The 25,837-nt window shown below is 45.8% G+C and overlaps 1 protein-coding gene across 8 annotated transcripts in view; it reads left to right on the top strand.

Moving 5' to 3' along the window:
- Positions 1 to 25,837, top strand: part of LOC134358546 (AP-3 complex subunit beta-2) — a 170,397-nt gene that overhangs the window by 135,823 nt on the left and 8,737 nt on the right. For 5 of the 8 annotated variants that reach the window (XM_063070899.1, XM_063070903.1, XM_063070896.1 and 2 more), the window contains 6 exons: positions 1,157 to 1,232; positions 7,229 to 7,338; positions 8,912 to 9,143; positions 11,502 to 11,586; positions 13,357 to 13,454; positions 23,367 to 23,390. In XM_063070899.1, coding sequence (XP_062926969.1) covers positions 1,157 to 1,232; positions 7,229 to 7,338; positions 8,912 to 9,143; positions 11,502 to 11,586; positions 13,357 to 13,454; positions 23,367 to 23,390 — 625 coding nt within the window. The remainder of the gene's footprint in view (positions 1 to 1,156; positions 1,233 to 7,228; positions 7,339 to 8,911; positions 9,144 to 11,501; positions 11,587 to 13,356; positions 13,455 to 23,366; positions 23,391 to 25,837) is intronic. The other 3 variants (XM_063070901.1, XM_063070897.1, XM_063070904.1) reach the window with 1 other exon arrangement.

Raw genomic sequence — 25,837 nt, 5'->3', positions numbered from 1 at the left:
TAGAAACTCATACAAGTGCAAAGATACTTTTCTAATCCTGTCACTGGTTAGTCAGCAGTTGAAGGATGCTGCCTGGATTAGAGAGCTTGCCGTACGAGGATAGGATGAGCGAGCGATGCCTTCTCTTTGGAGAAAAGGAAGATGACAGGCAACTTGATAGAAATGTGCAAGATGATGAGAGGTATTGACCGAGTACATAATCAGAGACTTTCTCCCAGGGTGGAAATGGCCAAATGAGAGGGTGTGATGGAAAGTGAATGGAGGAAAGTGTGGGGGTGATGTCAGAGGTAGGTTTTTACAGAGACAGTGGTGGAAGTGTGGAAGGCTTTGCCAAGGGTGGTAGTGAAGGCTTTTCAGGGACTCTGAGATAAGCACATGGATGCAAAAGTAATGAAGGGCTATGTGGAAGGGAAAACCGGGAGTAGGTTACAATGTCAGCACAACATCAGGCGTCAAAGGACGTGTACTGTGCTTTACTGTTCTATGTTCTGTGAGGTCAGAGGGGAGGGATATCATTTCCCCAGAGGAAGTGGGTGGGGGAGAGGGGCACAGAAGGATACCACCTCTTGTCTGAGAGTGAAGGAGCTGAAGGAAGGCAGTTAGTTAGTGTAAACTAGATCCTTCAACAAGATTCAAACATCTGACAAATCTTCCCCTTCCCACACCTTTCAACATTTCGAAAGGATCATTCCCCATTGTGGTTCCTTGGCCCACTCTTCCTTCCCCACCTACCGCTTCTCTCACAGCAACTACAGGAGTTACCACACCTGTCCATTTACCGCTCCCCCCCCCCCCCAATCCAACCTCAGGTGCTGTCTGTGTGGAGTTTGCATACTCTCTCTGTGACTGCATGCATTTCTCCCAGGATGTCTGGTTTCCTCCCACGTGCCAAAGGCAAAGATTGGTGGGCCCTGTAAGAGGAATAATCTGACGGAGGGGAGATCATGAGAATAAAAACTGTTAGGATTATTGTTAGATGAGAGTAAATGGGTGTAGACTTGATGGGCTGAATGGCCTGTTTAGTGCCCTATCTCTTCTATAGGCCAAAGATATTCTTGAGTCAAGTGGAGGAGTGATGCAGGAGGCATGGGAAGGGGAGGGGGACAAATCAAAGAGTTCTTTGCCTTATGTGACAAGCCTGTTTATTTCTTTTCAGTCTTCCTCCTCCAAATCACCCTCTGAAGCATTCAAGGATAAAGAGAAGGAAATCTCCCTCCTTGACCTCGACGATTGTGAGTCTTTTGCATCCAAGTGCTCGAGGAATGGTTAGGAAAGTTTGTTAAGAGACTCATCAGTGGCTCTGTAGAATGAGCAAAACACACAAAATGCTGGAAGAACTTGGAGGATCAAGCAGCTTCTACGGAAGGAAATAATGGTCTATGTTTTAGGCAAAGACCCTTTATCAGGACATATGAAGATTGTTTATTTCCCTCTATAGATGCTGCCTGACTTGCTGAGTTCCTCCAGTATTTAGTATTTGTTGCTCGAGATTCATAGTCAGATTCGGATTCAGACTGATTTATCAGATGTATATTGAAACAGACAGTGAAATGCATCACTTGTATTAACAACCAACACGCCTCGGGATGTACTGAGGCCAGCCAGCAAGTGTCACCAAACATTCCAGAGCCAACATAGCAAGCTTATAATGTTCAGCAGAACAGCAACAAAACAAGACCCTTGCCCATCCTCCCACCCACTCAAACACATGGACTGTCACTACGTTCGGATATGGCCCAAGTGCGGCGCGAGAGACCCTGAAGCGGGTCGATAGTTCACAGACTTTAATGTGAACAAAGTTAGAGGCAGAAGAAAACAATAAATGCTAGACCAAACAGGGCCATTAACTAAAACTCTCAAATGGAGAATGAAGCCAACACTGTGGCAGAAAGGAATAACTAAATATAAAACGAATACTGCTAGTCTTCAGAGTCAGTTGACTCGACAGTCCAATTACTCAGGCAAGGCCGAATGCAAGCAGGCAGTGAAATGTTGCTGTGCTTTACTCAAGTCTCGATAAGCACTATGACAAAAATGGAGTTAAGTACCAATCACAATGAAATAATAATTAGCTGAGCATAATTGCCATATCTGCTGCACTGCCGAATCCGTGGTTGTGACACAGACAGGCTTCTAACTCCTGGACAGGCTGCTTCCAGGTTTGTGGTCCTTGGCCCCTGACTCTCAGACTTATGGACATTGGGCCTCCATCCTCCAGTCCTTAGCCCAACTTCACAGATATCAGGCCTCTTATTACCCCAGGACTCACTGATCATTGGACTTTGACCTTCACGTCTTGACTTCCAGATTTACCCATCTTTGACCATTGAGCCTTTGCCTACCAACATCTGCGGAATCTCTTGTAACCCTGTAGATTGTGTAGCTCTGAGACCTAAATATTTGTGACCTCTGGCTTAGCAAGGTAACATAGAACATAGAATAGTACAGCACAGTACAGGCCCTTCGGCCCACAATGTGGTGCCAACCCTCAAACGCTGCCTCCCATATAACCCCCCACCTTAAATTCCTCCATATACCTGTCTAGTAGTCTCTTAAACTTCACTAGTGTATCTGCCTCCAGCACTGACTCAGGCAGTGCATTCCACGCACCAACCACTCTCTGAGTAAAAAACCTTCCTCTAATATCCCCCTTGAACTTCCCACCCCTTACCTTAAAGCCATGTCCTTTTGTATTGAGCAGTGGTGCCCTGGGGAAGAGGTGCTGGCTATCCACTCTATCTATTCCTCTTAATATCTTGTACACCTCTATCTTGTCTCCTCTCATCCTCCTTCTCTCCAAAGAGTAAAGCCCTAGCTCCCTATATTCAGCAGGCAGGGTGAAAGTTGATGTGAATTTCCTTGGAAGATGACTATTATAAAGGAATTGCTTTAACCTGAAATCCAAATAGATCTGTTAAATTCCAGAACATTGCAGTCTTCTGAGTTCTATTACTACAAGATTGAGGACTAGGACATGGGAAAGAGATACATATCATCTCCTCCACTTTTTTAAAATGAGATTCTGGCCCTGGCTTTGCTTTCCTGCTGTAAATGGAGCAGGCTCTGGAATATCTTGGTATGGTTCACCACAGCTGAACTTCAGTGGAGCTGTTCCATGAAGCACAAGACTGCTCCGACATGCAATTCTCCTTTCCCTAGGATACGCTTCGTGCTTTGTCCCAGGACCACTTTCTCCCCTGGGATGTTTTTAAGCTTTATTTCCAGGGTCACCTTGCTTTTGCCCAAGATCTCTTCCTGTACTTTTCCCAAGATTTCTCCAGCCTTTCCCTCAGATACTTTCCTACATTTTCCCTTGGCAAACTTGCCATTCTCTTTCCTCAGGATTACTTCCCACTCTTTGCTGGGATCATCTCCTACTCTTTCCCTAAGACTTCCCACATTTTTCCAGGATCAACTCCTCTTTCCCAAGTATCATCCCTGCTCTTTTCTCGACATTATGTCGTACTCTTTCCCCAGGATTACCTCCCACAGTTTCCCTGGGATCACTTCCTGCTATTTCCACAGTTCCCTCTTTTCCTGAAACACTCCTCCCATTTTTTTCTGAGGCACAACTCTCCAGGGGTGCATCCTTCTCTCTTTCCCTGGATACTGTAGTCTCCTGGGTCACAACTCCCCCTAGGATACTGCTATTCTGTGCTGTGTTTTAATTGCGCTGTCCTAGGTGCTGAAACACAGTAGCTGAAACCCGGGCAGTTTTGGACAGCGCCACATTATTCAGCAGTGTTCACTAATGCCATTTACTAATGCTGGAGATGTCAGTCTTTGGTCCCCACAACATTTTAACACGTTATCCTCCTTTCTTTAATTCATGCATGCAATTTACTTTATTTTACTTGGAAACATCTAAACATTTAGATTTTTAGTCACAGATACCATGTGAAGCAAAATAATTTGAAGTCTGCTTTTCACAAATAATGGGCTTTACACTAATTAAAATTCTTAAAATTTGTTTTATTAATTTTGTTCTGTATTAGTCAATATTACACCACTTTACTACAGATATAGTTATTGGCTTATTATTGCCACATGTACCAGGATAAAGTGAAAAGCTTATCTTGTATACAGTTTAAATAGATCAAATCATTACATAGTGTATAGAGCTAAAATAATGTTAAACAATAACAATGTAGAATAAAGCCTAAAAGTTACTGAAGAAGTGCAGGTAAACAATAAAGTGCAAGATTATAATAACGTACATTGTGAGGCCAAGAGTCCATCTTGTTGTACAAGGGGTCTACTTACGAGTCTGATTTAAGTGGGGTAGAAGCTGTCCTTGAGGTGGTACATGTTTTTAGACTTTCGTATCTTCTGCCTAATAGGAGAGGGGAGAAGAGAGAATCTCTGGGGTGGTTGGGGTCTTTGATTATGCTGCCTGCTGTACTGAGGCAGCAAGATGTTTCGACAGTCCCTGGGGGGGATGCTGTTTCCTGTGATGTACTCTGCCGTGCTGACAACTCTCTGCAGGCACGTGCTGAGCTGTTGCCATACCAAGCCAATATACATCCAGAAACAATGCTTTCTGTGGTGCATCAGTAAAAGTTGGTCAGAGTCGACAGGGACCTGCTGAATTTCTTTAGACCCCTGATGAAATAGAGGCATTGCTGAGTTTTCTTGGCCATGACATGGACATGCTTGGACCAAGACAGGCTATTGGTGATGTTTAAATTTGAAGCTCTCAACCCACTCAACCTCAACCATGCTAATGTACACAGGAGCATGTATACCACCAAACAACACCCCCCCACCCCACCCCTTTCTGAAGTCAATGACCAGCTCTTTTGATTTGCTGACATTGAGGGGAAGGTTGTTAAACATATCAATCAATATTTTTTTCAAAAGCAAAGAGTCTTTCAATAAAACAAAAGATTTTCTGTTATGTTGCTGACTGGCAGATTTCCCATGCAACAATATCCCAATTTATTGGTTACAAAACAAGTAAACTTTACATCCTATCATCTTTGCTCTGATTGCATATTTTTACCAAGACATTGCGTGGGTATACCAGTGCCTAAGAAGAATAATGTGAGCTGCCTTAATGACTATCACCCGGTAGTACTCACATCGACAGTGATGAAATGCTTTGAGAGGTTGGTCATGACTAGACTGAACTCCTGCCTCAGCAAGAACCTGGACACCATTGCAATTTGCCTATGGCCACACTAGGTCAATGGCAGATGCGATCTCAATGGCTTTTCACATGGCCTGAGACCACCTAGACAACACAAACACCTATGTCAGGTTGCTGTTCATCAACTATAGCTCAGCATTTAATAACATCATTTGCACAATCCTGATTGAGAAGTTGCAGAAGCTGGTCTTTGTTCCTCCCTCTGCAACTGGATCCTCTATTTCCTAACTGGAAGACCACAATCCGTGCGGATTGGTGATATCCTCCTCGTTGACAATCAACTCTGGTGCACCTCGGGTGTGTGCTTAGCCCACTGCTCTACTCTTTATATACACATGTCTGTGGCTAGGCATAGCTCAAATACCATCTATAAACTTGCTGACGATACAACCATTGTTAGTAGAATCTCAGGTGGTGATGAGAGGGCACACAGGAGTGAGATATGCCAACTAGTGGAGTGGTGCCACAGCAACAACCTGGCACTCAACATCAGTAAGACGAAAGAGCTGATTGTGGACTTCAGGAAGGGTAAGATGAAGGAACACATACCAATCCTCATGGAGGGATCAGAAGTGGAGAGAATGAGCAACTTCAAGTTCCTGGGTGTCAAGATCTCTGAGGATCTAATCTGGTCCTAACATATCGATGTAGTTATAAAGAAGGCAAGACAGTGGCTGTACTTTTTTTATTAGGAGTTTGAAGAGATTTGGCATGTCAACAAATACGCTCAAAAACTTATATAGTTGTACTGTGGAGAGCATTCTGACAGGCTGCATCACTGTCTGGTATTCGAGGGGCTACTGCACAGGACTGAAAGAAGCTGCAGAAGGTTGTAAATCTAGTTAGCTCCATCTTGGGTACTAGCCTAAAAAGTACCCAGGATATCTTCAGGGAGCGGTGTCTCTGAAAGGCAGTATCCATTATTAAGGACCTCCAGCACCCAGGGCAACCATTGTTGGTAGAATCTCAGGTGTTACTGTTTTCTCACTGTTACCATCAGGTAGGAGATACAGAAGCCTGAAGACACACACTCAGTGATTCAGGAACAGCTTCTTCCCCTCTGCCATCCAATTCCTAAATGGACATTGAATCTTTGGACACTACCTCATTGTTTTTTAATATGCAGTATTTCTGATTTTGCACATTTAAAAAAATCTATTCAATATATGTAATTGATTTACTTGTTTATTATAATTTTATTTTACTCATTTTTTTTCTCTGCTGGATTATGTATTGCATTGAACTGCTGCTGCTAAGTTAACAAATTTCACGTCACATGCCAGTGATAATAAACCTGATTCTGAATCACTTGTGACTGCTCATTGTCAATAACTGAGTTGATTTATAGAGTTATAGAAAACTACAGCACAGTAATTGGCCCTTCAGCCCATCTAAACTGTGCTGAACCATTTAAACTGTCTAGTACCATCAATCTGCACCCAGACCATAGACCTCCATATCCCTCCCATCCATGTACCTATTCAAACTTCTCTTAAACATTGAAATCAAAATTGCATCCACCACTTGCTCTGGCCACACTCTCATCACCCTCTGAGTGAAGAATTCCCCCTCATGTTCTCTTTAAACTTTTCACCATTCATCCTTAACCCATGACCTCTTGTTCCAGTCTCACCCAACCTCAGTGGAAAAAGCCTGCTTGCATTTATCCTATCTATACCCATCATAATTTTGTATACCCCTATCACATTTCTCCTCAATCTTCGATATTCCAGGGAATGAAGTTCTAACCTATTCAATCTTATAACTCAAGTTCTCCAGTCCCAGCAACATCCTTGTAAAAATTTTCAGGACTTTTTCAACCTTATTTGCATCTTTCCTGCAGCCAAATGACCAGAACTACACACAATATTCCAAATTAGGCATCCCGAATGTCTTATACAACTTCAACATCAGACGTTGTAAAGATCAGAATGGGTCGTTTTCCTGAACAACGTCTGATACTACAGATGTTGTCAGGCACCTATTGTAGAATTGACAGGTGCTCAACAGGACTATTTGTGACAGTAATGCTGTATGTGCCTCATTGTTAACCCTCTCCCCTCAATTTGTCTTCTGCAGTCAGTGGACCCTCCGTCCTACCAACCACCCCATCACCTAACACGTTCTCCAAGAGTCTCAACCTGGATCTACAGGGACTAACCTTGTCCAACTCCACCCTGCCATCAGAGGTGAGTGTTTGGATATCTCAAGGTTCTGGGAGGTGGGAGAGGAACGCGTTGTCAAATGGATTCATGGCTGCGTAGTGTGAATACTGGGGATGGGAGTCAGAAATATCCTCCTCTGTTTGCATGTTTGTGATGTAGGGGTTAGCCACCAAAGAATAGGTTACAGAGGAAGGAAATGGGGAATGGGATTAATGGGGTTGCTCAGAAAGCTAGCATAGGTTCAATGGGCTGAACAGTTTCCCTTATGTCATAAGAAAATGTAAGATGTATTATAATATAAATGTGGCACACACTGGCACTGCATCACAGCACCACTGACCCAGGTTCGATCCTGACCTCTAGTCTGTCACTGTGGAGTTTGCACCTTCTCCCTGTGACCCTGTGGGTTTCCTGTGTCCCAGTGACATCATGGTCGGTGGGTTGATTGGCCGCTATTAGTTGCCCCGAGGATGTAGGTGAACGGTGGAATTTGGGAGGAGTTGATGGGAGTGCGGGGAGAGTCGATGGGGTGAGTGTAATAGGGTGGATGATGACCAGCACGGTCTCAGTGGGCAGAAGAGCCTGTTTCTGTGCTGGGTGATCTCTGACTTCAGTTCACAGTATCTCAGGAGGTGCTGATGAAGCAGACAATGGTGGAGCAAGGATTATGGTCTGAAAGGCTTCTCCAGTTCCCATGTTACCCAGTCCTCAGAGGACAACGCCCCTGACTGGTCTGCATGCAGCACGCTTCCTTTTACTGTTGTCACGCTTGCTTCTCCAGGGTGATCTGAGACCGGTGGTGACGGAGGAACCCTGGGTGACTCAGGTGTTAGTCAGCGAGTCGTACAGCACAAAACTAGTCCATGCCATCTAAGCTCGTCTCATTTGTCTGCATTTGGCCCATATCCCTCTAAAAGAGGGGTTCCCAACCCGGGGTCCACGGACTCCTTGGTAGGGGTCCATGACATTAAAAAGGTTGGGAACCACTGCTCAGAACCTTGCCTATCCATATAATTGCCCAAAATATCTTTGTACCCGTTTCAAACTTTTTAATGTATCTGGTTCAACCACTTCCTCTGGCAACTCATTCCATATACTACCCACCCTGATGGAAGGTCTTGGCTTGAAACATTAACTGTTTATTTCCCTCTATAGATGCTGCCTGACCTGCTGAGAACAGTACAGACCCTTTAGCCCACAATGTTGTGCCCACCTTTTAACCTATTCTAAGATCAATATAATCCTTCCCTCCTCCATAACCCTCTTTTTCTTTCTCCATGTACCTACCTAGGAATCTCATAACTGTCCCTCATGTATTTGGCTCAACAACAACCCTTAGCAGTGTGTTCCATCCCTGTGTTTAAAAAAAAAACACCTATCTCTGACATTCCCTCTAGACTTTACTCCAATCACGTTAAATGTATCCCTTTTGTATTTGCCATTGGCACTAGAGGGAAAAGTTGCTCACTGTCCACTCTAGCTATGCCTCTAATCTTCCTATACACCCAGCTCCTCCGATCTTCGGCCACGGCTCAGCATCCCCCGCCTCCCCAAGCCCAGGCCCTGTCCTCATCAATCTCCTTGTCACCCGCTGTAGGTGTTGAGTCCCTCTCTCGGCAAGGTGAAGACGTTCGAGCTGCTGCACCGGCTGACAGGCGAAGGGCTGTCGGTGCGCTACCACTTCACCCGGAGACCCTTCAGTCCCGACCAGGCCATGGTCTCCGTCCAGATGCAGTTCACCAACAACTCCGAGATGGAAATCCGGCAGCTCCGCATCAGCGAGCCCAAGCTGCACTCGGGAATGAGGATACAAGGGTTCAAGGAGATTGGTAAGCAAGTAGGAATGACTGCTCAATGTGCACTCGGTGAACGGAAACTGACAGGATCTGGAAAATACTCAGAGTGGGCAAGGGGCATTCATGTTTAGAATATAGAACAGTTCAACATGGTACAGGCCCTTCGGTCCATGATGTTGTACTCTTACTCCATGATCACTCTAACTCCTGCCTCCATTTCACTGGTCCATCTGTACCCTCTTCGCCCTTTGATAATCCATCCCCTCCCCTTTTTCCTATCCACACATTGCCAGTCCATCACACAGGCGCCTCCCAGGGCTTCTACAGATACTTCGGAGGCGACTTGGTCACTGGCTTCTCTTTGGAAACTCTCAGTGAGCAGGGCTACAGGAGGTCCACTTGTGATCAGGCACGTCTCAGATTTATGTATCACAGGACTGGTTGAATGGCTGGGTCCGTGGCAGGGCGACTGTGTCTGTGTAGCATTGATTGGGTCTGCGCAACAGTGGCTGTGTGACTGGATGTGCATTGTGGTGACTGGGTTTGCATCAGTACAAGCCTGGTTTACTATCAACTGACACCTTGGCAACGTTGGTCAAGCCAATCTCCAGTCTCAAGGGGAGTGGTGTGGTGGGAGGTATCAGAAACTGCTGTATTGGATACCCATCCAGAGTTTTATATTAACTGGAAGCAAAGTCTCAAGCTTTGGTTGTTGCTGCGAACACATCAGTGAGTGATGTAGATGGTCAACAAACATAAATTCACATCCACTGGTCACTGTTCATCAGTAAAAATTTAATCGATATTAAGTTTCTGGGTTTACAAAAGAGCTTCAGGAAAAGTTGGGGATGTCAGTCACGTGTTTGAAGACATCTCAGTTCATTGACCAGCTAACTTCAAAATCCTCAAATGTAGGGGGCACTTGACCAAGTCCAACTTTAATCTATTTCTGGGGTAAAATGCAAAAGCTCCTGTGTTAGTTAATGTGTTGTTTATGTTGTGAAGTTTAGGTAATGTTGGGCCATGAGACACAGCCAGAGACCAGAGTATACAGAAGAAGGGAAAGTGTGAGGGGAATGACAAGGGAAATTAACCGACATTCCTAAGAGGGGAGACAAGATGCTACAGAGATGACGCTTGTACAACACAGATTCTTAAGCCCACCATGTCCATGCTGAAGTTTCTCCCCATCCACACTAATCCCTTTGCCTGCATTAGAACCGTACCCTATGTCTTGTCTACTTAAGTATCTGTCTAAATGCATCTTAAATGTTGTGATTGTATCTGATTTCAGCAGCTCCTCTGGCAGTGCATTCTAAATATTGACCAGTTTCTGTGGGGAAAAAATTACCCCTCAGATCTTTAAAACTCCTGGCTCTCACCCTGACTTCCACGCTCTTTTTATTTTGATACCTTGCTCTGAAGCTCGTGTTGGACCTCACGGTAACAGTGCAGGAGGGTGTTGACAGGTCAGAGTGGGAGGTGAGTTAAAGTGACAGGTAATTAAAGTTGACCTACCGAGTCTTATGAGCATTTTCTGTTTTTTTTTTAATCATAGTTTTCCAGCACCTGCAGTGTTTTTTTTGATAGTTAGCGTCATGTTCCTGGCAGTTCTCCCAAGTGGAGGTGAAAGATTCTGACCAGTAGCAGTGTTCTGGGCAGTCTAACCAATGTTCCTTTCTGATCAACATCCCTGAAAACATAATTTGGGATTAAATTGCATTGCTGTACCTGGCACCTTGCTGCTGCATTTTCTAAAGTGCTTCATAGATAGTCTGATTACTAATAGAGCTTCAAACTTCCAAGTGGATTTATTATTTTATTGTACAGCAAGCAATTTGTCTTGCATGGCATCATACAGATTGTTTCAAAGTGTTCGTATATGGAGCCAATACAAAGGGGAAAGCAACAGCAAAATGCAGAATAAAGCGTTACAGTTACAGAGAGAGTGCAGTGCAGGGAGGAAAATTAGGAGCGTGGGCTCAAACAAGGCAGACTGGAAGATCAGGAGTTCATCTTTATCACACCAAGGGATCCATTCAAGACTCTTGGAACAGTGGGATAAAAACTGTGCTTGGGCCTGGTGGGACGGGCTGTCAGGCTTTTGTATCCTCTGCCTGAGGAGAAGGGAGAATGCCCAGGGTGCGTGGGGTCTTTGGTGCTGTTGGCTACCTACCCAAGGCAGTGAGATGTGTACATAGATCAAGTCCATGCTGGTTTGCGTGATGGAGTGTCCTCTGGTTTATATGCATTTCACTGTATGTTTCGATGTACATGTGAGAATAAAGCTGAACTTCTTTTAAAAAGTTGTAAGGTGCATTAAAAATGCAGTTCTCTTTCTTCCTCGATTCATTCAGACTTTTTTTCTTCCCCTCTTTTCAACATCCACAGATGTCCTCCCGCCTGGTGAAGTTGCCTTGGAAACAATGGGCATTGACTTCTGTGATTCCACGCAAGCGGCCAACTTCCAGCTGTGGTGAGTGGCCGCACATCTGGTTCTCTGCAGAGCTCCCACTGTAGAGATAGTCAGGGAGAAAAGAAAAGCTGTCTGTGTGCAAGCTCAGGAAACAAAATAAGTGGAAGGACCAGAGACATGTCAAGGTTTTATTGATTGATAATTCTTTAATTAGCCCAAGTACAGTTGCTGACACTGGTCTGTGTGTATAGGGGGTGTGTGAGTACACTAAAAACACACAGTGGTACTAATAGATAAGACAGAATATTGTGACGGTTTGAAGGTGGAAAGCTGAATCCTCTTGGAGTGACCCTCCCTGTAATCTTGCTACATAAAGGTCAGGGACAGGAAATGTATACAGTACCTTTTACTACTCAGCTACAGTGGAGAGAGTTCAGGCTGAAGATCCTCCTTCAGAACTGAGAAAGAGAGGCATGCCCCAGAACACCCACGGTTTTGAGGTGGTAGATCAGTGTCCATATTCAAGGAAAGCATCAGAAAAGGGAGAATGTTACAAGGGTAATGTTCACTCTAGGATTCAGATAGACTAGTCCTCTTGCTAAAGACCAGAAGCTGCTTGGCATTCAGAGTCCAGACTTTGGGATTTTCGGAAGAAATAAGGTGATTTCTTCTGCTCCCTTCCAGAGTAGGATAGGGACAGGTTGAGATCTGTCTGGGCTACGGCTCTAGTGGAGTCCATGTCCCAAACGGAAGGATGGCAAGGTTTTAATATGGCTAAACTTGGGAATGAGATAAGGGATTGGGGCAATTTGAATTAGTTTATTATTGTGAATGTACGAAGAGACAGTGAAAAGCTTTTCTTGCACACTATTCATACAGATCAGATCATTGCACAGTGCATGGAGGAAGGACAAGGTAAAACAATAAAAATGCAGAATAAAGTGTAACAGCTACAGAGAAAGTGCAGTGCAGGTAAACAATAAAGTACATGATTATAATGAGGTAGAATCAAGAGTCCAACTTAATGTACGAGGGACCGTTTTAATTGTCTTATAACAGCTGGGTGGAAGCTGGTCTTGAGCCTGGTGGTACATGCTTTGAGGGTTTCGCACCTTCTGTCGGATGGGAGGGGGAGAAGATAGAATGTCTGGGCTGGGTGAGACTGTAGGTGGGGAGCTTGTGACACTTGAGGTGATGCCAAGGAATGCCTTAGGCAGTGGCCAGAGCGAACTGGACAGAGAGGTGAGGGCCGGTGTGGAGGCTGAGATGGGGTCTCCAGATGGTGGGGGGGGAAGAGTTTACTGGGTTGGATTAAGAAATGGTGATTGGATAGAAGATATGGATTTGGGTAGAGGGATAGGTAAAGAAATGTGGTTGGATAGCTGCATAGTGATTGGGTAAAAGCATCTTGATTGGTAGAGGACGGGGGTTGGGTAGGGGGATGGTAATTGGGTAGAAGGGATGGGGCTAGATAGAGGGGTAGTGATTTGGCAGAGGAGGTGGGAGTTGGGTAGAGGTTGGTGATTCGGTAGATGGAGTGGGGATTGGGTAGAGAGATGGTGATAGGGTAGAAGGGGTGGGTTGGGTATAGAGATGGTGATTGGGTAGAAAGGGTTGAAGTTGGGTCGTGAGATGGTGATAGGGTAGAGAGGGTGGGGGTTGGGTATAAGAGATAGGGTTTAGGTAGAGGGGGATGGGCATCATTGGGCTGGAAGGAGGGAATATGGGTAGGGTCTGGACTACAGGACAGGATTGAAACAGGGCCACAGGCTCATCATTCTAGGGGCTACAGTGGGCTCCACCACTGAGGGTATGGCTGGTATTTTCCAGCTCCCAGACCCGGCAGTTCTACGTGTCCATCCAGCCGCCTGTGGGAGAGTTGATGATGCCAGTCTTCATGACCGAGAACTCTTTCAAAAAGGAGCAAGGTGAGCATCTTCTTGGCAACGCTCAGCTGATCAGAGGAAAGGAAAAGTTGACGGATCAACAGTAGTTGCAGCTGCACACAGGGACAGGCCCACCAGTTTGTCCAATACAGTCTTTGGACAAGCTCCTGGGGCAGTTGGTCTCTCTCATTACTCACTGCAGCCATCCACCATTATCTTTCAAGAGATTCTACAGATGCTGGGAGTCTTAAGCCACACACACAAAATGCTGGAGGAACTCTGCAAGTCAGACAGCATCTATGGAGGAGGATAAACAGTCCGTGTCTTGTCCTGAAACGTTGACTGTTTATTCACCTCTATAGATGCTTCCTGACTCGTTGAGTTTCTCCAGCATTCTGTGTGTTGCTCACCACTACCTTTCAGTGTCTTGTAGCAGAGCAGTGAATGCTGTTCTTGTTCAAGCTCAAGATTCATTACGCTGGATTGTAGTTGTTCTCCCACTCTTGACAACTCCTGGGGTACACTCCCCAAACCACTCCCTCTGTTTCCTCGCCATCCAGCATAAGCCAATCAGTCAGTGTGTTGAGTGTGTCCTTCATTGGATCTGTGATCCAGAGAGCAAGAATTCACATCCCTCTGCAGAATTGGCCAGAATGTCTTGTAAAAAAGACTCAATAATGTCCTTTTTAATGAACCCTCCCCCCACCAAGGCATTAAATTATGCGGGATTCTAGTCTTAAACCAATTGTGGTTGTCCACACCCAACACTACGACCCAGCAGGTGGTAATGAGGGCGGCCAGGAATGGGTTGTGGAAACTAGATGCATTAACACCTGCATCCTGAGAATTAACTGAGAAGAAAAACAAACAGAACAATTGAACCTCCTTTTCTGCCCAGCATTTCAGTGTGTGGAATAGCAACTGACGGAGTAGCAGGGTCAGTCTGACCCCGTTCCCTCACCCTCATTTACAGGCTGACAGAAAGGGTTTGGAGAATACTCAGTGAATCATGAGAGTCACAGGCCAATGACTTCTTGTTCCTTTCTAAACATGCAGCTGGCCTTCACCCATGTACTGGGAGAATTCAGAACTAGTCCGTGGGAATTTGATTTTGGTGAAGAGTGATCTACTGTGGAAAGGCTCCCTGTGGACGTGGTGGAAGCGGTTGTTATCTATTTCAAAGACAAATTGGATTGGTTTGGGAAGTAATGTGTGGACACACTTGACTTCATACCTCTGCTTCCTGAAGCATTCCACCATATAATGTTATGTCTGGGTCTATTGTAGAGTAACTGCGAGAGACTGACCAAAGGGCAGTTCACAACATATTTCATCATAAGATACAGAGGATGAATTGGTTTTAATTCAGGCAAGAAAACTTTGGGGGATAAAAGAGGATTAAGTGATAAAAACAGAGTGGACAGAGTTGTGGGTGGGAGGGAAGGATTTGCCTCAAAAGGACTGAACCTAGCAATGTGAAGAGCTGATCTTAACACCGGTAACTCAGTAACTTACTAGTGGTTAAACAAAAGTCAAAGTATTGCAGATAGTGGCATTCAGAAGTGTGAGTACTCAGCAGGTCAGGCAGCATCTGTGGAGGGAGAAGCAGTATCATTTCAAGTCAAACACCCTCATCAATCAAAGTGTTTCTCTCACCACAGTGAATCACTGACTTTCATTTCTGTTGCCAGTTTTCACTGACTGGTTCAAAAATCCCAGATATATCTTTAGCTCTGACAGTTGACATCCAACAAACAGAACTCATGGAGATGGGCGAATCATCTGGGGAAGATTAATCATAGCTCCCTGCAACCAACAGCTCCTTCACATAATATGTCTTCATGCCCCAACTAGTATGAATAATTACCAGCACACTCTTGAAACTAATAAAACATCGATCACTCCTGCCTTTTGAAATGCTCTCAGCTGATAACCTAATGGCTTCGAGTTACAAATTGCACATAAATTTCTTTATTTGACAGCAAATAGATTGCGGGTGACTTGTAATCACTTGCTCAAATGGGAAGGTGATTTTAATGGGGTTACTGTTTTCCTTGGTGTATTGTGATGGAATACCAAGCAGTTAGATTCAAATGAGACAAAGCATTGAGAAGAGGCGTGGGATTCCACCATTTGGCTTGCATTGGACAGGCAGTAATGATGTTGGGAGACAATCACGTGAAGGAAGGCAAAGGAAGGACCCATTGTTATACAGCATCCTGCAGATCCTCATGAAGTCTCTAAGGACATCAGATGAAGTACATTTGAAGTGTGGTCACGTGTGAAGTGGGAAACACAGCAAGCAATGAGCACAATGGAAGATCCAAGGAGCAAAAGTGAGATAAAAAAGCTATGTGGTCCAACAGTAAATATTGGTGGTGTTGGATCCTGGTGCTTTTGCAACCTGAATATTCTTTAGCAGTCAAGAATTATTAAGTGTACAAGATCAAAGAAGAACAAGAAGAAGCATTGAGAGAGCAAGGAAAAGACCAGACTGAAAAGTAATCATGGTCATTCCATACTCAGACTAGATTTGGCAGCAAAAGCCAGTGATAACAATTAGATTATGAAGACACGTGGTCCCCTTTTATTGTCATTTAGTAATGCATGCATTAAGAAATGATACAATATTTCCTCCGGTGTGATATCACAAAATACAGGACAAACCAAGACTGAAAAAACAGACAAAACCACATAATTATTCATATAGTTACAAACAGTGTAACAATACCATAACTTGATGAAGAAAGTCCGTGAGCACAGTAAAGTTCAAAGTTTCTCAAATGTCCCACATCTCACGCAGATGGGAGAAGGAAGAAAAACTCTCCCTCCCATGCCGACCACAATCCGACTCTGAGTCATCCGAAAACTTCGAGCTCTGATCAGCTTTCTGACACCGAGTACTGAGCGCCATCTCTGCCGAACGATTCGACCTCCTTCTTGGTTTCCAAAAGCAGGCAAGGCTGGGGATTTTGAGGCCTACCCTCCGAAAGATTCCCGACCATACAGTAACGACAGCAGCGGACAGGCATTTCAGAAATTTCTCCAGATGTTCCTCTGTGCTTTCACGTCCATTCTCCATCAAATCAGAATTGTCCACGGCCCCTAGTTAACAGATACGACATCATTTTTCACCGGAGAGCTGCGCACACGCGGCGCGCTGTCATCTTCTCCTCCCTCCTTAACCTCTTCTCCTCTTAACCTATAAGATAGCCAGATTCAAGTGATGTGACACCTGCTACTGAAAACTAAGAAGCTTCTCAAAAAATATGGACGGTACTGTACTGCAATTACTGAAAAATTCACCATATGATTACAGAATTATATAAGAATACAAGCAAGCATTGGAATGTTAAACTACAGAAAAATAACCCCAGTTCAACAGTGGGGATACCAAATGTAATTCCCCTCTCTACCTGGCATCCATGTACTGCTGTGTTCCATTACCAACTGTAACCCAACTGCCTGGCATATTCCTCCCTACCAGTGGTAGGTAATCAGCCCTGGTTCAATGAGGACTGCAGAGAACATGCAGGGAGTAGCACCTCCTAAGCAGTGAGGCACCTGCCTGTTGAAGGTGCTATGGGCAGAGCTAAGCAATCCAACTTGACCATAAGATATAGGAGCACAACGAGATAATTTGGTCCATTGGGTGTTCTTGGCTGTTTTTGATTGAAGCTCATTGTCCCACCTTCTGCCCGTAACCCTTAACCCCCTTACCAATCAAGAACTTACCAATCTCTACCTTAAATACCAATGACTTGTTCTCTAAAGTCATCTGTGACATCAAATTCCACTGGTTCACCACCCTCTGGCTGAAGAACGTCCTCCTCATCTCAATTTTAAAGGGGCATCCCTTTATTTTGAGGCTGTGCCTCTGGATCCTAGACCGTCCTACTAACTGAAATAGATGCCCACTCTATCCAGGCCTTTCAGTATTTGGTAGGCTTCAATGAAATCACCTGCAGTGTTTGTGACTAGTCAATTAGACAGCTCAGGAGGAGGAGGTTGCAACATTCCTGCCCTCAATGATGGCGGGGCCCAGTGCCTGAGTGTTAAAGGGACGGTTGAGGTATTTGCAACTCTATTCAGCTGGAAATGCCAAGTGAATGCTTCCTGTTTCTTGCTGAGGTCCCCATCTTTGACTAACTCAATTCACTGCTTGTTCTGCCAGGATACAGCCAAACCACTGGTTGCTGAACCAGACAACCCCCAGCTGCCTTACTGCAGATGTGCTCTGGATGCAGCCTAGCTTCTACTGTTACAGCAGCAGCATCTGACTAACATACAGTGTGGAGAATTGGCCCATATGTCCTGTCCACCCAAAGCAGGAATTGCTGCAATCTCACTGGCTCTCCACATGGCCTTGGATCACTGGAACAAAGCATAACATCAGGCTGCTGTTTGTGGATTACAGCTCAGCGTTTAACACCATCGTATCCTAAGTACTAATCAGCAAGGTTCAAAACCTGGGTCTCTGTATCTTCCTCTACGACTGGATCATGACTTCCTCAGCAGGCGACCACAGCCAGTGTGGATCAGAAATAACATCTCCTCCTCACTGACAATCAACACTGGTATACCTCAAGGGTGTGTGCTTAGCCCACTGCTCTACTCTCTCCAGGAAGACTCAGATCATCTATCAACCGTCACCAATTGAGACAAATCGGACAGAACCATCATTTTAAATTGGCGAAACAACCCTGGAAAACGTGGACCACTTTCAGTATCTTGGAAGTCACCTCTCCTCCAATGTCGACCTTAATGATGAGATCCAACATTGTCTTAAATGCACTGGAACAGCTTTTGGATGTCTCCGAACAAGAGCCTTTCATGATCGTGACATCCGAACAGACACCAAAATGTTAGTGTACAAAGCAGTGGTAATCCCAACGCTCCTGTCTGCATCAGAAACCTGGACAACATACCGACGACATCTGAAGGCACTTGAAAAGTTCCATCAACACTGTCTTCAAAACATCTTAAATATCAGCTGGGAAGATAGAGGAACCAACATCAGTGTGCTAAATGAAGCAAAAACAACAAGCAGTGAAGCCTACCTCATCAAGAACCAACTGAGATGGAGTGGTCACGTTGTTCGGATAAAAGACGGAATGTCTGCCGAAACAACTCTTCTACTCCCAGCTTAAAGAAGGCAAACGTAAAAGAGGCGGACAACAGAAGAGATTTAAAGACGTCTTAAAAGCCAACATGAAGAAATGTAACATCGACATCAACAATTGGGAAACCAATGCCAAGGACAGGAAACTCTAGCAAGCCATCATCCGAGAAGGAACAGCAACTTTCGAAGCCAGCAGATGTGCAGAATTAGAAGAAAAGAGAAGAAAATGGAAAGAGAGGCAGCAACAACCAAAGCCCGATCTGCCATCTGGAACTACCTGTCCTGAATGCAGAAGAACTTTCAAAGCCAAGATTGGACTCATAAGCCACTTGAGAGCCCATAGGTAGATCAACAGAACGAAGACCATCATCCTCGACCTCGAGGGATAGCCACAATGACAACTCTGTCGACACCCATGACTGTGTGGCTAGGCACAGCTCAAAAGACATCTATAAATTTGCCGATGACACAACCATTGTTGGCAGAATTTCAGATGGTGATGAGGATACGTACAGGTGATTGAGCAGTGTTACAAGAACAAATTTGCACTCAACGTCAGTAAGACTGAGGAATTGATTGTGGACTTCAGGAAGGGGAAGTCGAGGGAACAGCAGTGTAAAGGTTGACCAATTTTAAATTCCTGGGTATCAACACCTCTGAAGAGTATCCTGGGCCAACATATTGATGTAATTACAAATAAGGCATAACATCAGCTATATTTCATTCGGTGTTTGAGGAGACTTGGCATAACACCAAAAACTCTTGCAAATTTTTACATACGTATCATGGAGAGCATTAGAAGTGGTTGCATCACCATCTGGTGTGGAGGGGCCGCTGCACAGGATCAGAAAATGAAGCGGAGAGGTGCAAACTCAGCTAGCCCCATCATGGGCACTCGTCTCCCCAGTATCAACGACAACTTCAAAAGGCGATGGCTCAAAAAAGCAGTGTCCATTATTAAGGACCCCATCACCCATCACCCAAGGACCCCATCTTCTCATTGCTACCATCAAGAAGGTGCTGTGGGATTTTGAAGACACACAGTAACATTTTAGGAACAGCTTCTTCCCCTCCGTCATCAGATTTCTGAGTGGACAATGAACTCACGTACACTACCTCAATTTTTTTTGCTTTCTTTTTGCACTACTTATTTAATTTATTTTTAAAAATCTATTCATAGTGTAATTTGTAGATTTTTATTGTTATGTATTGCAATGGATGCTGGGAAGGCTCATGCCCATGATAGACTTGGTGTGACTTCTTTGTGATTGTATCAGTGAGTTGGGCCTAGGATAGATCCCCTAATGTCCAGGTGCTCGAAGCAAAGTGATGGAAGATGTTGTTAATGGTTTCATTAAGTGGCACTCCTGCATCAATTATCTGCTCACCAATGCTCACGTTGGGTGCTGCCACAAACTCCCGACCTCATCAATGCCTTAGTGCAAACATTGACTGAAGAACTGGATCCCGGACCTGAAGTGAGAGTCACTGCACTTGACGTGAAAACGATATGGACTGATTGAGACAACAAGGAGCTCAATGAGCAGCCAGGAGTAAACACTCCCGTTGCTGGAGTCACAACCTGTATGAGGGAAGTGATATTGGAGGTCAATCATCCAAGTCCCTGTCATCACTGCAACGTTCTTAGCTCACCTACCTGACTTCATCAAAGACCATCTAAATGTGAGAGTGTTCCTAACGACTGTGACAGAGATGAAGGCCACTCTACCCATTGTCTATGCCAGCTTCCAGTGGAGCAATCCCACCCGTTCTAATTCACCTTTCCCTATTCTCTCTCACAGGCCCAGTGACTCTCTCTCTTTGCCCCTTCCCTACCAAACGGTTATGAGTGGAGAGGGGGTGGGACTGAGGGAACAGAGCATCACACACAAATGTTACGGGGAAAGTGTGCAAACTTCAAACAGTGGACCTGAGGCAACAGCATGAACTGTGTGTCCTTATTCAAAGTTCAAAGTGCATTTTGTTCGAAGTATGTATGAGGTACACAACCCTGAGACTTGTCTTCCCACAGACAGCTACGAAACAAAGAAATGCCATACAACCCGTTTAAAGAAAAACTTCAAACGCCCAATGAGCAAACAAACCACGCAAACAGCAAAAGAGCGAGTGAAAAACACAGAATACAAAGCACCCGGTCACAAAGTCATCAGAAGAGTCTGGGCATATTCAGTACAGCTCAGTTCAGCCAATCCAGAGCCGCGTCACTCACGATCTGCAGGCCGCCCCGAAATAAATCGCACAAAACAGCAACAACGAGGGAGTGAGCAGAAGCATGTAGTAACATGAACTACAGAGTCCAACCCACAAACCGCGTTCATTAAACCTTGCCCATGACTCAGGACTCCGACAGCATTGAGAGAGAGCGAGAGAGAGACCAGTCACATGCAGGTTGACAGCGCTGAGCGAGGGGGGGGTGGTGGAGAGAGAGAGGCCGGCCACATGCAGATAGACAGAATTGAGTGGGGGTGGGGGGGAGAGAGAGAGAGAGACGCCGTTCACATGCAGGTAGACAGCATTGAGTGAGGCGGGGTGCGAAGAGAGAGAGAGGCCATTCACATGCAGGTTGACAGTGCTGAGCGGGGGGGAGAGAGAGACCGGTCACATGCAGATAGATAGAATTGAGCGGGGGCCGGGGGGAGAGAGAGGCCATTCACGTGCAGGTTGACAGCGCTGAGCGAGGTGGGAGAGAGAGACCGGTCACATGCAGATAGACAGAATTGAGCGGGGGCAGGGGGGAGGGAGAGAGAGAGACACGCCGGTCACATGCAGGTAAACAGCACTGAGTGAGAGGGGGTGCGAAGAGAGAGAGGCCGTTCACATGCAGCTAGACAGCATTGAGTGAGGGAGGGTGCGAAGAGAGAGAGAGGCCGTTCACATGCAGGTAGACAGCACTGAGCACCCACCTTACTTCCACTCTCGTCCTCGTTTTCAATCTTCCTCGGCACTTCAATCGGGCAAGATCCACAAGAAATAGAGCCGTGCATGGGCTGGCCCCACCGTCTCCAGGCTTCTTGGCCTCCAGGCCGTACACTTCACTTGAAACCTCGCTGAACTCCCTCAGAGACAGCAGTGGCAGATCACTTAATCGACCCTAAAGACACACCAGCAGAATGTAGATCACAGGCTCCAACAGCAGCAGAACCACATTTAAGAGACAAAGAAGACATAAACGATGCGAGCAAAGTAGTTTTGTGAACTGTCAGAAGGGTGCCGCCTTTGGTCGGGCTGTTCACTGGCGCCATCTTCTTCCTTATCGTTCATTATGTGCACGAAGCTCGATTCCTCAGCTTCACAGTTCCTCACTCCCCGCAGGCAGCAGGACTTGGATACCACTGCAGCACGGAGCACATTTGGCAAGTGACATTCACACCACAGAAGCACCAGACCATCCCCAATAAGAGAATGCAACCTTTATCTTTGACATCCCTAGAACATAGAACAGTACAGGCCCTTTCCTGACCTTTTCACCTACTGCAGGATCACCCGAACCCTACCCTCCCACTTAGTGCACAGTGGCTGCGGTGTGTACCGGCTACGAAACACACTGCAGTTACTCAGCCAGGCTACTCTGCTGCCCGGAGAGATCAAGGCAATAGGTGCAGCAGAACACCTATCCCCCCCACATACCACCTCCCTCTCCGCGCCCCCCCACACCCAACCTGATTTGAAAATCTACCATTGTTAATTTATTGTCACAGGGTCTCACCATCCCCAAATTCAACCGAAGGACTGCAGTGGTTCAAGAAGGACACACACACAAATATACCCTCCCTCTTCAGGGGCATTTGGGATGGGTAATTAATATTAGCCTTGACAATGATGCCTATGAACTGAAAACTAAATAAGTAAAACAGAAATCTGAGGGAATAATTGAGGCTCTTTGGAAATTCACTTTCACTGACCACTCATCTACAGGGTTTGAACTCTCAGCCTCCTGTTTCTGAGGTGAAAATGCCAGCGAAGAGCTAAAACAGCATTTAATGCTGCCAGGAGGCTTGGTACAGCAGTGGGTTAGGACACAGAACCAGTTCAACTTGTCAAATCTTCTCTTTCAGATTAAGATGAGATTAGCTCCTCTTGTCACATGTACATCAATGAGGTGTGTCATTTGCCTCAGTTGCTCATGCAGTCCAAGGACATGTTGGGAGCAGCCCACAGAGGTTTCCGTGCTTCCAAAGTCAACGTTATCATGTCCACAACGCCCTAACCCTAACCCGTACGTCTTCGGACTTTGGACCGGTACGTCAGGAAACCGGAGCTCCCGGAGGAAACCCACGCGGTCACGGGGAGAAACGTACAAGTTTCTTAGTGAACCCGGGTGACGGGCACCGTAATAGTGATACTCTACCCAGCCGCCCCGTGGGATTGCAGTGCCCAGTGGGAAATGGAGGGTCTAGGAGGCAGATTCTCAGCTCTGAGCTCCTGATGCTTTCTCCCTGATCTAACTCTGCAGAATCCCCTAAGACATGGGAGTGGGGTTCGGCCATTCAGCCCATCAAGTATGCTCTGCTGTTCCATCATGGCTGATTTATTATCCCTCTCAAACCCACTCTCTTGCCTTATTCCCACAATCTTTGATGTCCTTACTAATTAAGAACCTATCAACCTCTGCTTTAAGTGACGTGGCCTCCACTGCAGGTGCATCAATTCACCAACCTCGGGCTTAAAAAAAAAATCCCGAGTGAAATCAGGGCATTGTTTCCCACGCCAAATGAGAGAGGGACTCAGCTGAAAGTACAAAGGATATAGCTGTCACAGTTACTCCAATTTTCTTACGTCATTGCACTTTGTTTCCTCTCTTGCTCTCATAGAACAGCTGTTAAACCCCAGCACTGGTAAGTCAATACACTGCAGAGCTCAGTGTCTACCCCTGTGGATGTGACCTCCTCCTCACACTGTCGCTGTGTTTGTCTGTAATGTCTGTGCTTTATAGAACTCCCGATCCATGTTGATACACTTCCAAGGGGATTCTCGTCCAGTGGTCTTGGGCAAACATCCCTTCCTTTCCCCAGCTGGTGTCGGGAAGGTTTGGGCACGGTGGTGTCACGCCACAGAAGTATTGCATTGCTTGCGCATGTGTCATTGTGAGGAAGATGATGCATGGCTGCTTGGCTGCTCCCTTTTCCTGGGCTTAAAGGGCCGTCCCTCTTGGCATAATGTCTCCTGTGTAGAAACCAAATGTGGAGAGATTTCCCCCTCCAGAGTCTTCTCTCACCTGGACCTTCAATGTTTACTTCTTGCTGTGAATCCTAGAGTTGGGAAAGAGGGAGGAAAACAGTTTAATGTCTTGCCGGTATTTCCTTGTTTTCTTAAGGGAAAGTCACTAGATGTTAATGGAATCAGGGACAGTGGATTGGAGAAAGGAACTGGTGCTGAGGTATAAGATCAGCCGTAGTAGTAAATGGCAGAACAGATGTGATGGCCCAAATGGCCTGCTGGTTACCATTCTTATAATTTAACTGAGTGACATTATCGTGGTCTTATCCTTCTTTCCCCATCGTACCTCAATCGCACCACCTCAAAAGCATGTGGAACAAAAAATATTCCAGTGATAGCATCAGAGAATGGGAGCAGGCCCTTCAGCCCAACTTGACCGTGCTGATCAGGTTACCAACCTGAGCTAGTCCCATGTGCTTGCATTTGGCACACATCCCTCCAAACGTTCCTACCTATGCCTGTCCACGTGCCTTTTGATCATTGTAATCATATCCAACTCTGCCATTTCCTCCGTCACCTCGTTCTACATATACATTACTTCTGTGTATACAACCATGTGTTTCCCAACCTGGGTCCACGGATCTGTTGCTTAATGGTATTGGTCCATGGCATAAACAAGGTTGGGAACCTCTGGTGTAGATAAATTTACCCCTTAGGGGAACGTCGACCCAGACCATGAGAGGCCTGCGTCAGGCATTTTCATGCCTTACAGGGCGCAGATTGGAAGTCTGTGTGGGGCGCCACTCCTCGCACAGACACTAGAGCAATGTGTGGTTAAGTGCCTTGCTCAAGGACACAAACACGCTGTCACAGCTGAGGCTCGAACTAGCGGCCTTCAGATCACAGACGAACGCCTTAACCACTTGGCCCCCTTTAAATCTCCCCCGTCACCTTATACCAATGCCTTCTAGTTTTGGACCTCTCTACCTTGGGGAGAAAACTACCTGCACATCTATGCCCCTTGTGATTTTATAAACCTTTAAAAAGTCACCCCTCATTCAATGGAAACAGTTCCAGCCTACGCAGTTTCTCCTTATAACTCAAGCCCTCCAGTCCTGGCAATGTCCTCATGAATCTGCTCTGCACCCTCCCCTAAGGCATGGCAACAAGAACGAAACACAGCTCTCCAAGTGTATATAGGCTGCTCATTTCATAGCTCGTCAGTACTGGACTGAGCTGAAATCACCTGCAATTTCTCCTTAGAGGCTAGGGTACAATGAAAGCCTGGTCCTATTCGAACCTAGAAGAACGAATTCATGGACAAGACTCAAGCCTCAGACATACGTTTCCTGAATCGGGTTGCGTTGGGCTGCAGATAGCAAGGACATTCCTGATCCCTTCCTTTCAGATGCCCCGGGAGAGGGACTGGGGAGGTAGTGCATTGGTAGCAGTCATTGCAAAGAGGAGGGCTGCAGGCTGATTCTTGTGTTCCTGCTGTATTCATCTCAGCCAGCTCCCTCCCCCATGGGGAATGTGTGTTGGCAACAGAAGGGATGCACAAAGTTACGTTCTCAAGGGCTACACTATATATTTTTAAATTTTGAGATGTAGCACAGTAGCAGACCCTTCCAGCCAAACAAATCCATGCTGCCCAATTAATCCCACGTGACCGGTTAACCTGCTAGCCCACGTGTTTGGGCTGTGGGAGGAAACCAGAGCACGCGGAGGAAACACACACGGTCTCAAGGAGAACGTACAAGCTTCTTGCAGACAGCGATGGAATTGAACCAGCGTTGCTAGCACGGTAATGGCATTACACTGCCACACTGCCCTTTCTGTTCATGGGCACTGTGGCTCATCCGTCCACCACAGGTAATACAGACTGTGTGGAGTGAACCCTCAAAGATGACCACCTCTGCTTTAAGAGGTTTTCTGTTCCTCAAACTGTCTTAAAACCCAGGAAAACTGCTTGGGATTGTGCTGGTGGCTCCCACCTGGGTTTAAACTGTGGGATTTTTACACCACCTCTAAATCTGGAAACATTAAATGTTTGAAAACTGATGCAACAAACAATCTTGCTAGAGGAAACAAGAGAAAATCTGCAGGTGTTGCAAATCCAAAGCAA

The sequence above is a fragment of the Mobula hypostoma genome, chromosome 18 (genome assembly GCF_963921235.1).
Source record: "Mobula hypostoma chromosome 18, sMobHyp1.1, whole genome shotgun sequence".
Lineage (NCBI taxonomy): Eukaryota > Metazoa > Chordata > Chondrichthyes > Myliobatiformes > Myliobatidae > Mobula > Mobula hypostoma.
The sequence above is the reverse complement of the archived record's forward strand: the minus strand, read 5'-3'. Positions and strand labels throughout refer to the sequence as shown.